The sequence below is a fragment of the Camellia sinensis genome, chromosome 8, assembly GCF_055761805.1.
Source record: "Camellia sinensis isolate YWXY chromosome 8, ASM5576180v1, whole genome shotgun sequence".
NCBI classification, from domain to species: Eukaryota; Viridiplantae; Streptophyta; class Magnoliopsida; order Ericales; family Theaceae; genus Camellia; species Camellia sinensis.
The window spans coordinates 146302870-146315903 of record NC_138968.1 but is presented as its reverse complement, the minus strand read 5'-3'; the positions used below and the strand labels follow the sequence as shown (position 1 = coordinate 146315903).

General features: G+C 31.1%; 1 protein-coding gene across 1 annotated transcript; it reads right to left on the bottom strand.

Annotated features, from left to right (window-relative positions):
• Positions 1-2087: 2087 nt before the first annotated feature.
• LOC145798159 (wax ester synthase/diacylglycerol acyltransferase 7-like) lies at positions 2088-9000 on the bottom strand. The gene is made up of 6 exons (XM_082885648.1): positions 8794-9000; positions 6955-7536; positions 5720-6091; positions 5115-5252; positions 4892-5032; positions 2088-2141 (listed from the first exon to the last, which is right to left on the bottom strand). Exons 1-6 carry the CDS (start codon positions 8998-9000, stop codon positions 2088-2090), a joined length of 1494 nt encoding a protein of 497 aa, XP_082741774.1.
• Positions 9001-13034: the final 4034 nt, after the last annotated feature.

Genomic DNA, 13034 nt, shown 5'->3' with positions numbered 1-13034 from the left:
TATAATATTTTTTTTTTTTTTTAGGAAGTACACAAATTGAATTATGTTGAAAATTTATAAAATTTTAAAACACCAAACTGATTCGCGTCCATCCTCCAATCTGCACAGTCCACATTCGCCGGATTGGTGGACGAATACAGATTGATTTTCTCTAATCCTCCAATCTGAGAGACAGATGAGGGATTGGAGGTTCCATGGCCGCAACCAACCCACGCCCACCCTTAGTGAAAATAGGTAAATTTCATCTATTTTTTTCCTTTTCCTTTTCCTTTCCAAATCCCTTTTCAAATCCTTAAAACAAACACAATGTAAGGATTGTTTTGGAAATTGAATTTTTTAGTAACTTTTTAAATTTTTATAAAAAGATGTGTATAAAATGAAGGGTTTGGCATCTCTCAAGTTGCTCAACTTGAGAGAGCATTTGGGCATGGTAAGTTTATTTTGAAATCGATTTCGGTGATCCGAATCATTCACTTTTTTGGCCCATTGAATAGAATATTTATGTAAAAAATCAAGATGATTAGATATCAGTAACTATATTTTGAATTATATTTGTTTTAAAAAAACGAAACAAATATGATTCAATATATATAGCTATCGATATCCGATCATCTTAATTTTTTACATGAATGTTCTACATAACAAGTCCTAAAAAGTGAACAATTCGGGTCATCGAAACAAAACCTGTGGTGGACTTCACAACTCTCTCAAATTCTTTTATATTGAGATTTGAACATGAAAAAATCTTAATTCAGAAATAAAAACAATTTTTTTATAGTAATTTTTTACTTTTAAACTAAAATAGTCTTGGATGTCCTGGGATGTCAGTGTTATTTTAGAAAGTAAGAAGGATGGCGGTATGATTTTATTGTTATACACCAGGATTACCATTGTAATTTATCATAAATTTTTTATGGGCAAAACACCAATAAATCCCAAATTTTAATTTGTTAAACCATTTGGTCCTGCCTTTTATTTTGTAGACTAATAAGTCCTATTTGAATGTTAAAAGCTCGCTATAGACCTTTTTTAGATTTCCCTCCTTTCCGAACATCAACAACATTAACTACACCAACAACATTATCAACATCATCAAACATCATAAAACATCACCAACATCATAAAACATCATCAAACATCAACTATATCATCAAACATCACCAACATCATAAAACATCATCAACAACATCAAACTTCAACTACATCATCAAACATCATCAACTACATCATCAAACATCACCAAAGTCCTATTTTCAATAACTTCCTAAAATTCTTAAAGAATTCAAACTTCATCATTGATTTACATGCAAATAAATAGAACTTCTCAACTAAAACATTGGCATTCGCTTGACAAAACAAAACAAGTCAATAATCAATATGGAAATTAACACATACCCATTCCTCGAATGGCTGCTTCCCTCAAAACCCGATATCAAATCATCGAATTCTCGGGCATTCTTCTCCACTTTTACCGATTTCTTCCCCGATCCATTTGATCTCAACCCCATTCCACAAAAATCTCCTAACAAATCATCAACTTGAGCACTCTGCTTCGATGGCGAAGCAATAGACCCAAACACATCATCATTGTTACCCGAACCCAAGCTCTTGGACCTTGCAATACCTCCAAAGATATCATCATCATCATAATTATATACAGTTGGCTTGAAACCAAAATTATTAGAACCCTTAAAAATGGAATCCAAATCAAAACCATCACCACCAGCAGATGGCTTGGAAGTGTTAATAGGTCCACCAAATACATCGTCAAAACCATCAAAGTTACCAAAATTCTGATCTTTTTGAGTACGAGTGGATCAGAAAATTCCATCGACGTCAAGATTGAAGGACCCATTAATGGAATTTGAATTATATACAAGGGAGGATTTGGAGTCGAACCCAGAATGGATTCCGAGATTTCGAGGGAACCCATTGTTGATTTTGTTGTTTTTGCTCTTCAAATCGGCTAATGGGGTTGATTTGACTTGAGACTTGAACCCAATACTTTCAACCAAAACGCCAAACTCGTCCATTGAGAAAGAAAAAAAAAATGTTAAAAGCTCACTATAGGCCTTTTTTAGATTCCCTCATTTCCGAACATCAACAACATTAACTACACCAACAACATTATCAAACATCAACTACATCATAAAGCATCACCAACATCATAAAACATCATCAACATCATCAAACATCAAACATCAACTACGTCATCAAACAACATCAACATCACCAACATCATAAAACATCATCAACAACATCAAACTTCAATTACATCATCAAACATCATCATACATCATCAACTACATCATCAAACATCATCGTACATCATCAAATATCATCACCAACATCATAAAACATCATCAACATCATCAAACATCAAACATCAACTACATCATCAACATCACCAACATTATAAAACACTCAGGACTAAATATAAAAAGAACTAAATGGTTTACAAAAAAACACTTAGGACTAGATAGAGCAACATTTCCCAATATGGGATTTATGAGTAATTTTTCCATTTTTTATTTTGTAAGAAAATAACGTAACATTGGTATTTGGGGCTCATATTTACAAATTACAAGTTTTTTTTTTTTTTGGGAATTACACCGAAAATAATATTTACAAAAAGGTCGAAACTACCTTTTAATTTACAAAAATAACCTCATCTTCTTCTTTTTTTGGTTCCTGTAATTCTTGTACAACTATGTCAATATTATACTTCCGTCTAACACAAGTAATCCTTGCACCTAACAAAAATTTTCAATAGCGAAAAAGGTGGTGTGGGATCTCTACGAGCAGGGGTTGGAAGGTTTTGGGTGGTTCCAATTGTCATGACCCACTTCCCGTATCCAAGAGTTAAGTATTCTGATGGCTAGTAACTGAAGTTACCTCCGACCAATTCTTAAATAAATAAATAAATGCGAGCGGAAATAATATTTAAGTGAGGGTACCAAAATAATTATCGGAACTTCTATTTTTATTAAAGAATTTATTGACCAAAAAGGTCGATATTTACATATAAAAATATCATAAAGTGTTGTGTGTGCCTATTCCGCAACCCCACGTCCAAGACTTTCCAAAAACTATTTCTGAATTGCACTGTTTCTTGAAAATTAGTAAACAGCTATAAGCACATAGCAGAGTGAGAAATATTATGCCAATAGTATAAGGGACACAAAATAATCATGAATAGTTATGTAACTAAAATAATTAAAATAACTTAGTTTGAACAAATAATCATTTAAGTAGCAAAACTGAGATTATGTAAATAAATAACTACAACCACGGCACCGAACAAAATAGAACAGAGGTCACACGAGTGACAGTCAGAACAGAGGTACGGATTCAAGAGGTGGCTTGTACAGATTACAGAGGTGGCTCCCACAATAGTGTAGCACTTATCTTCGCACAGAACAAATGTCAATATATCCATGACAACATAGGGCCAATGGTTATTTAAGTTCCCCAAGGCGTGGGACTCCCATGGTGGTACCTACAAAACATAATTAGTTATACGGTCGTAGTCAAATAATCATTAAAAGTTAAACAAACATATCCATGTGTTTCATTTTAAACAAAGAGAGTTCAGAAATTAATCCACGTAATTGACTACCTTCTCACGGATGTTCCTTCGCTCTCCTTCCTTTTCCCTTTCTTCCTATCCTCTTTTCCTTCATTTCTCTCTTTTTTTTCTTTAAGAACGTGGCCCGCGTATCCCTCTCCAGATTTGATGATAAATTACATTGATTCATACTTATCCTTAATAAATATTTAAGATAATTACACTTTGGCCTAATTTTCTAATATAACTATATAAATAAATTAATCTTTAATTAAATTATACTCTATCGTATACCAACAGGAAATTAATTATTTATTTTACTACCACACCCATTATTATTATTATTATTATTATTATTATTATTATTATTATTATTTATTTACTTTTATTTTTATATTATTTATTTACTATCTTTAACTTTAATTTGGCCCAACTAGTATTATAATTTCATATTTCTGTTAATTTGGCCCCAAATAATAATCCCTAATTAATCTCATATTTGATAATCCAATACCAAATTAGATTCTGTATTTATTATTATTTATTTAATAGTATATCATTACATACAACCATAATATTAGTATAAAATTTAAGGGACAATTTAAATTTTCAGGGTGTTACACCAATGGCTAGAGTTTGCATCAATTAGGTTGCTGGGTGGGATGAGAAAGAGCTAGGATGGAGGAGTTAGAGAAGAAGAAAAGAAAAAAGAAAAAAAATTATAAAATGATAGAACATGGAGTTAGAGAAGAAGAAAAGAAAAAAATAAAAAAAATTATAAAATGCTAGAACATGCACCTCACTCAGAAAAATTTAAAAATTGACGACTTCAATTTTAAAAACTCTTTTACATGGATTATATCTAATATGAACGTCTTTTATGAAGGTATTACTAATTTTCCCTTTCTAATTTTCCTCATAAAGATTAATGTAATGAAAACAAAATAAAAAATTTATTACAAAAAAAAAAAGAGTAGAAACTTTGTAAACAAAAAAAAAAAAAAAAACATAAATATACATATATGTATACAGCAAGAGTGGGAGGGAGAGGATTTGAAAGACTGTAGCGAGAGTAAATATTGATGATATGAAAATGATCATCACATCACCATCCATTATTTTCATCATATTAATATTCTGTCTACACATATTCATAGATATATCTCACTGTTCAAAAATAAATTAACAGAGATTACATACACACATATAGTTTAACATATATATGTTGTTGAATCATACTATAATCAAGAACAAAAGTGCAAATGAGACAAATTTATATGGTCTTTTTTCAGAGAATTGGTCCTAAGAATGTGCCTATGAAACAGAGTGGCCAGTGGCTTTCAGTGTCATCTGGAAGGCACTTTCAATGCATGACTTGTACTTTTCTGTATCTATGAGGCCTTTCTCTGTTGCAAAGACAACATTCAGCTTTCCCATGTAGCTCACCATTGTCACCACTAGACTCTGCAATTCCATTCAGATGCAAAATCTCACAATATTGTTCCAAAAAATACTAAATGAAAAAAGAAAGTAGAATTAAAAGTACCTGTGGACAGCCACTGATTATATAGTAGAAGTCGCTGACAGGATGATTAGCCATAGAAATTTTTTCAATGGGTCCAATCATATTTGTGATCGGGATGCTCGACTTCTCCAATGTGCCTTTGATGTACCTAGATGTTGCCTGCAAGTAGGGATGGATACATGATTATCACTATGGAGTGCGAAAGATGTTTGGAGGTGCAAACTCTTATAATTTTAAATTATTTTAAATTTTCTAATATAATATATATATTTCAAAATTTTGGGGGTGTGATCGCCCCCCTCTGGCCCCCTAGATCCATCATTGCCTGCAAGGCTACACTCCCTTAATTCACTTTAAATAAGCAGAGAAACGAACAGACAAAGCGACTGGATTGAAGAGGAATATTTTATATTTGTGCAAAATTTAACTAATATGATAGCAAATTAGTCAATGGTAGATTTCAAATGAATCCAATGAGTAAGTTGCTACTATTTGGATTGGATGCTCTACATCATTAACAGTTGTGAAAGATTCATGTCAACATATCTTTTTTTATTCTAAGTATAAAAACAATGAGAATTAAAATCAAAATGACATAACAATTATAGATTGATGTTGTAATGTACCTCGGAGCCTCTGAATTTTCTCATAGTGTCTAACAGCAAACCAGTGAAATAAACAGCAGATGAGTTTCGTTTTCTCTTGATCATCTTATGTGTTTTGAGAACAAAGTCGAGCGGGTTTGAGGATTCATCATCTGTTAATTGTGGCACTGGGACATGTAAGAATGCGAAACGATTACCCCATGGCATCTCAGCATTTTTTTTGAGCATTTCACTCACTGACTTGTAACTGCCTATACCTCTGGTGTTGAGTAGCACCAATCCAGTAGTCTTTGTATTATAATTCTCCAACACATCATTATTGTTTTCTGTAGCTGCTTTCATGTACATCCGAGTTCCCAAGTAAATAATACCCACAATTACATCATTTATCGTCTGTTACAATCGAAAGATTTCCAAAAAACAAAACAAAAAAGATTTTCAATATGAATTTAGAAGGTTTTAGACTGCAATTGTAGTAGAAGGTATAAATTTTCATTAAAATTGATCTTGGAATTGAAAATATTCAAACAAAAAGAAATATGTTGATGGAGCTAATTAAAAGGCATTTTGAGTTTTAATCTAACACTAAAAGGCATTTTGCTTAACAAAATAATTTTTTTTGTACATTTTGTATTTTTTCTAATTATTTTCTCTAATGTCTATTCCAACAACACTCTCTACTCGTGAACTTGAGACAATGAGACAAAATAGCTACGTGTTATTTATCATGTTGGGACTCCATTATGTAAGTAGTAGACTTGAGGAAAATGCATCAACCCAACCAAAATATGCCAAGTCAATTAGAGGATAAGGGGCAAGGTAGACTACAAGTGGATTATAACTACTCTTAAAATCATGCATACAAACATGACTAATTGTGCCTCATAATTAGCTTATGGAAAAATTAAGGAAAAATACTATACAAATTAATAACTTTTTTAAAATTTTCTTATTCATATCAGTTGTATTTATCATATAATTCAAGTAAATATCTTTTCAAATCTCAAAGTTCCATATTACTACAGGTCACATTTGTGAGTAAAATCTTAATGCAAATATATATATATATATATATATTTGTGAGTAAAAGAAATTTGTAAATTTTATTAATTTGTATGATATTTTTTCTAGTCCATCAAATACCTCTCATTCATTTTTTTCATCTCTCTCCATTATTATTAACAGCACAAAATATGCACAACTAAAATGAAATTAAAATTTTAGATCTTGACAAAACTACACCACTTACTACTTACCACATTAAGATTGTCCTTAATTTGTTTGAGTTGATCAAGAGAAAATGTCATCTTAGTTGTGACCTTTGGTTGAAACTCCAAACCCTCAGTCCCCGAATGGATCGGCGTCCTATCATCATCCAAACCGCTCTTCACAATGCTCTCTCCAAAATCCAGCAAAGTGTCAAAAACTCCAGAGAAAATCCTCCCCACATACCGGAAAATATTGCCAACTTTTTCACCATTTTTCTTCTGGTGGGACTGTGATTGGCGAGAAGGAAAAGTTAAGGGAAAAGAAGGATTGTCAGCTCTTTGTGTGGAAGAAAGAAGAGCACCCATTAGAGAATAGCCATCACCAAGTGCATGGTGAAGCTTAAAAATGATGTGGCCAGATGCAGTTGTTGTAGGGTACTTGATCATGTGAATTTCCCATAAGGGTCTGTTTTGAGGAAGTTGGTCCATGGCTATCTTGGAAAAATAGTCATTGAAGTGGTCTTGGTATAGGGCAGGTGAGAGTCCTATAGGGAACACTGGGACTTTGACATGGTCTTTAAGGTTCACTTCAACCCTCTTCCATTTTCTTGCTCCTTTCTTGTCTTCTACCTGTTCTTCACATAATTAGTGCCTCAATTTTAATAAAGTGATCCAACTAAAAAAAGAAGGGTGTAAATTGCACTGATGTCTCTTTTAGTAAGGTTGTAGAGACCAAAATCAATGTAAATATACATTTTAATGTAAAACAAATATGAGAACATAATTTTCTCTTCGTTCATATTACTAATAAAATACTAATTAAAAGGGAATTAAGTGTTTTCTTAATTAAAATCTTATGGTAATCCAATATATGTCAAATCTATGAAGTTTGACATATTTTTTCGAACATCAACGAGGTTAGTGTAAAAATTTAAAAATTTCATACACAAACAAGGGTAAAATAACCGGCTAGTCCTATGTGATGAATTTAATTATTTATTAGTCATGTATGCTTTTTTAATAGGAGTCGTCCAAAATTTGGACTGGTTAGGACTGTGTGGACCGTGGCACCCATCACGGGCCTCGTTTCAATAATTCGAACCATTCATTCTATTGGACACTTTGTGTATTTCATTTACAAAAAAAATGAGGTCAATCCGATAACTGTAACTTGTTCAATTTACTATGTTTTTCACTACAAAAATGGATGACAATTGTGTTTTTAAAAAATGAACCATATATTTTTTTATGAAAAAAATAATAAATTGAACAAGTTGCAGTTATCGAATAGACCTAATTTTGTGTGTGGATGAAATATATGAAGTGTCCGATAAAATGAACGGTTTGAATCATCAAAATGGACCCATGGTGGATCCCATGGGCCCAAACATCGCCCTCCATTCCAAAGGAGGGAATCCTTCTCCTTTTTAATACACCAATAAATCCTAAAATACTTATTTTGTACCGGTACCTTTTAGGATGATAAAAACAAGTAGAATTTATAAATAAATAAGCCGGATAAATAGAGTCTAATCTCCTTATAAAAAATCCAATAATCTAAATAAATAAAGTGTGTGCAGAAAATTTTTAGATATACACCTTTGCTCGATTGTTAATTTTTAGGAAATAAAATTATGTGTGTGCGGGATAAATAGATTCTTTAGGAATTAAAATTATGTAATAAAAAAAAAACATTTGTTTTATATAATAAAATATATATAATTTAAGGATTAGTCATAGTAAAAATTGAATAATAAAATTTAAGTTTTTGAATTCGAGTCACTCCTTTGCTCGATTGTTAATTTTATAATTTCAAAATTAATCAAGGTATGCACAATTAATCCAAACACCCAGTTATTAAAATATATAGAGAGAAAGAGAGAGTACCATGATAGAGGAAAAGCGAGGGTTGATGGGTAAGAAGACATCCTTAAGCAAAGAAAAGGTTTGGGAGTCATCAATACTAATAGGGACTTCAAATTCAAGAACGCAAAGAATGGATACTGACAATGCAAAGCTGTTGAAGTATTGAGCACAAGGACTCACTGGCATTGATGATGGTGATGATAATGCTTCTTCTTTCTCAAACTCCATTTCTCTACTCTCTGTCTCTTGTAACTTGTAAGTAGTAGTAGTGCCTACTACTAATATATATACTTCTATCTACTGCTATTGTTCTTGACTTGTTCCTAATTATTTAAGCAAGAACTCGGCTAAACCATAAAAGTCAGTTTTTTTTTTTTTTTTTTTTTTTTGTATGTTTTTTAAAAAAAAATTCTAAAAAAGTCAAAAAAATCAACTTTTAATCCACTTCCCCAAATAAGCGTTTGTATCCTTCCCTGTATATATGGCAACCTACTTTCATTTCCTTTTTTTTTTTTTTTTTTTCTTTTTTTCAATTTTATTGAAATGAGTTTTTTTTTAAAAATATTAAAAAATTATATATGAGAAGTTATTTTGTACTCCAATAATAGGGCCATGTGGTGTCTGAAATTAAATATAATTGATAGGGAGTGAAACCTACTAATTTCTATTACTGGTAAAAAATAATAAAGACATAACAATTAGTGATTGATTGAAAAGCTGTGCTTGTGGACAAAGTAATAATTTTTCCAATACCATGGCTTAACTTTAGTCGATTTCATTTGATGAGACTTAAGATTTGATTTAATTTAATTTAATTTGATTTGATTTTGTTCATGGCCTAATTTTAATGAAATAACTTTAATGAAAATAATGTCGATATCAAACAATAAGAATAATTTTAGTGAATCTCAATGAGTTTTACATTTTTTACAATTTTCATGATTTAAGAAATATTGTGCATATAAAAAAAATTATTACAAAAATAAAAAAGGGCAACATACAAACAACTCATTAAAATTGAACTTATATCATATATTTTATTTTAGACTATATAAATTTTTAAAATTTTAATTTTACCCATGTAGCTAGACTAAGTTTATTGAAATAGGAGTGACGAAAATTTTAAATTTTAATTTTACCTATTTTAGACTAAGTTTTGTTGGACCATTTTAATATCTTTTATTTATTTATTTATATATTTTGTTCATAAATCTTCTTTTGTCTTATTTATGAATGAAGATTAATTGGAGTTCATGAATTTGGTGGTGAATTAATATTTGGAGACTCTCAATTTTTTCTAGTTTAATGGTCATTATTATTTTTGGCGTAAATTGTAAAGTCCTAGTGACCTATAAATAATTCCTTTCATCTATTCTTTTCTATACCAACTATTGTTTATACTTGAGAGATTACTAGCAAAGAATGGTGCTTTTCTAAGTGGAGCTTTGGGTTCACTATCTTGTGCAGAGTTGACATGAACCATACGACAAGTGGTCAGGCTGTTGTATCCTGAAGGGGACAAGTCATAGTTTTGTGACTACTGCATCGGTATTTGGGTTCTTTCTACCACAGTGGGCTTGATCTCCTTAAAGAAAATGAGATATCCATACCTCAGCCTGATGTATTTATACCTCATTTTCTTTACATTTTTTTTTATCAATAAAATATAATTTTTCTGGTATTTTCACCAACAATTTTAAGGAGATCAACCATGGAACAAGTACTAGAAAAAACCAATGATAAAATTGGAGATCTCAACAAGCCTTTCAAGTTCAAGGAAGTTCATTTTAAGAGGTGGAAAAGAAAAGTTTTTTTTTACCTCAGCTTTTTGAAAGTTGCATAAGTTCTTACTGAGAAGAACTCAAACAAAATCTCAACCGAGGAGATGAATGATGAAGACTACGAGACACATGAAACAAAAGTGGCTTCCTACAATACAGATGAGTATAAATGTCGTTTTTATCTCTTAAATTTCCTTGCTGATTAATTTTATGATTATTACTATAACACCACTTACACTTTGTCTTCTATTAATTTATAGCATGCTCGCTTGTGTCATATTAACAGTAAATATGTGGGAATCATGAGTAGTTTAGGATTAATTCCTAAAGTGATAAGATTTTGAGAAATGTGAAGTTTGCAGTAAAGCAAATATTACCAAGAGGCCTCATAAAAGTGTTGAAAAAAATACCAAATTGCTAAAATTATTTCATATTGATTGTGTGAGTTTGAAGTAATTTTAACTCGGGGTGGTAACCGATATTTTGTCACTCTTATTGATGATTTTTCAAAATATACAAACGTATATTTATTAAAAAAAAATAAAAGTGATGCTTTTGAGAAATTTAAAGAATTTTTTCTTGAAGTGGAAAATCAATTCGGTAAAAAGATTAAGAGAATTTGAAGTGATAGAGGCCAGAAGTATGAATCTCTTAGATTCAACTCTTTTATTCAGTCATTGGGAATTATTCATGAGACTACTCCACCATGTTCACCATCATCTAATAATGTAGCTGAAAGAAATAGAATGTTAATTGATTTAACGAATGCTATACTTATTAATTCAGATGCTCCCTCAAATCTTTGGGGCAAAGCTATTTTGACAACTTGCCATGTGATAAATAGAGTGTCACACAAAAAGACTAAAATTGTACCTTATGAGTTGTGGCGAGGGCATAAACCAATCTAAGTTATTTGAGGGTTTGAGGTTGTTTAGCTTTTATGAGGCTTGCAAATCTTAAACAACCTAAATTGGTTGAATGAGCTACCACTTATGCTTTTCTTGGGTATGCATTGCTTAGTACGGCTTATAGATTTTTTGATATGAAAAATAATATTATTTTTGAATCAGGTGATGCTATTTTTCATGAAAATAAATTTCTTTTCAAATCTAAAAATAGTGGGAGTCAAATAATTTCTGAAAATATTTTATCTGTGCCTAGCTCTTATACTCTATCTCAAGTTTTTCAAGAACAAGAAAATTCTCAAATCCAACCAAGGAAGAGTAAACGAGCTAGAGTTGAAAAAGATTTTGGCCCTGACTATTATCTTTACAATGTGGAAGAAATTCCTCTTACGGGGCAAGAAGCTTTATCATCACCTGATACTATTTTTTTGAGAGGGACTGTAAATGATGAGATAGATTCACTACTTTCAAATAAAATATGGAAGCTAGTGGATTTACCTCCAGGTTGTAAAACTATTGAGTGTAAATGGGTCCTTCGTAAAAAACTTAAACCGGATAGAACTATAGATAAATATAAAATGAGGTTTGTCGCAAAAGCTTTTAAGCAACAAGTTTATCTAGATTTCATTGATACTTTTTCTCCGGTTACTAGATTTGCATCCATTAGACTGTTGATAGCAGTGGCTGCAATTCATGATTTAAAAATTCATCAAATGGATATGAAAATAGTATTTTTAAATGGAAATTTAGATGAGGAGATTTACATGGACCAACCCTAAGGCTTTGTGGAAACCTGGTCAAGAAAGCAAGGTGTGTAAACAAACTAAATCCCTTTATGGTTTAAAACAAGCTCCTAAACAGTGGCATGGGAAATTTGATTCATGCATGCTTGAAAATGGCTATAAGACTAATAAATATGATAAGTGCATATATTATAAAACTTGTGAGAATGCACATGTGATTATTAGTTTATATGTGGATGATCTACTTATCTTTGACTCTAATTTACATATTATAAATGAGACTAAAAATATGCTTAATAGTCACTTTGTTATGAAAGATCTTGATGAAGCCAATTTTATTTTGGGAAATAAAATTACTAAGACTAAGGATGGCATTTTTCTTGATCAGTCGCATTATATTGAGAAAATTTTAAAGAAATATAAATTTCTAGATTGTAAACATGCTGCTACTCCTTTTGATGCAAGCATACATTTATCTGTTGTAACAAATAAAAAAGAAGTGATTAATCAAAAGGAATATACTAGCATGATTAGTAGTTTGAGACATGCTACTGACTGTACTAGACCCAACATTGCATATGTTGTTGGAGTACTTAGCAGATTTACTAGCAAGCCAAGTCGAGATCATTGGCAAGCCATGGGAAGAATTATGAGATATTTATCTAGTACCAAAAATTATGGTTTGTTTTATACCAAGTATTCTGCGGTACTTAAGGGATATAGTGATGCCGGTTGAAACACTTTGTCATTTAATTCTCTCTCTACCTCGGGTTTTATTTTTACCTTGGGTGGTGGTGCTATATGTTAGAAGTTTAAAAAACAGACTATAATTG

What these genes read in the sequence shown, in the direction of transcription:
- LOC145798159 (XM_082885648.1), bottom strand. Translation starts at nt 9,000, where the DNA reads ATGGAGTTTGAGAAAGAAGAAGCATTATCATCACCATCATCAATGCCA. An exon ending in CTCGCTTTTCCTCTATCATG is followed by an intron (nt 7,537 to 8,793) that starts GTACTCTCTCTT and finishes TGTGAAGAACAG; the next exon opens with GTAGAAGACAAGAAAGGAGC. An exon ending in TGAAAGCCACTGGCCACTCT is followed by an intron (nt 2,142 to 4,891) that starts GTTTCATAGGCA and finishes TTTATGATGTAG; the next exon opens with TTGATGTTTGATAATGTTGT.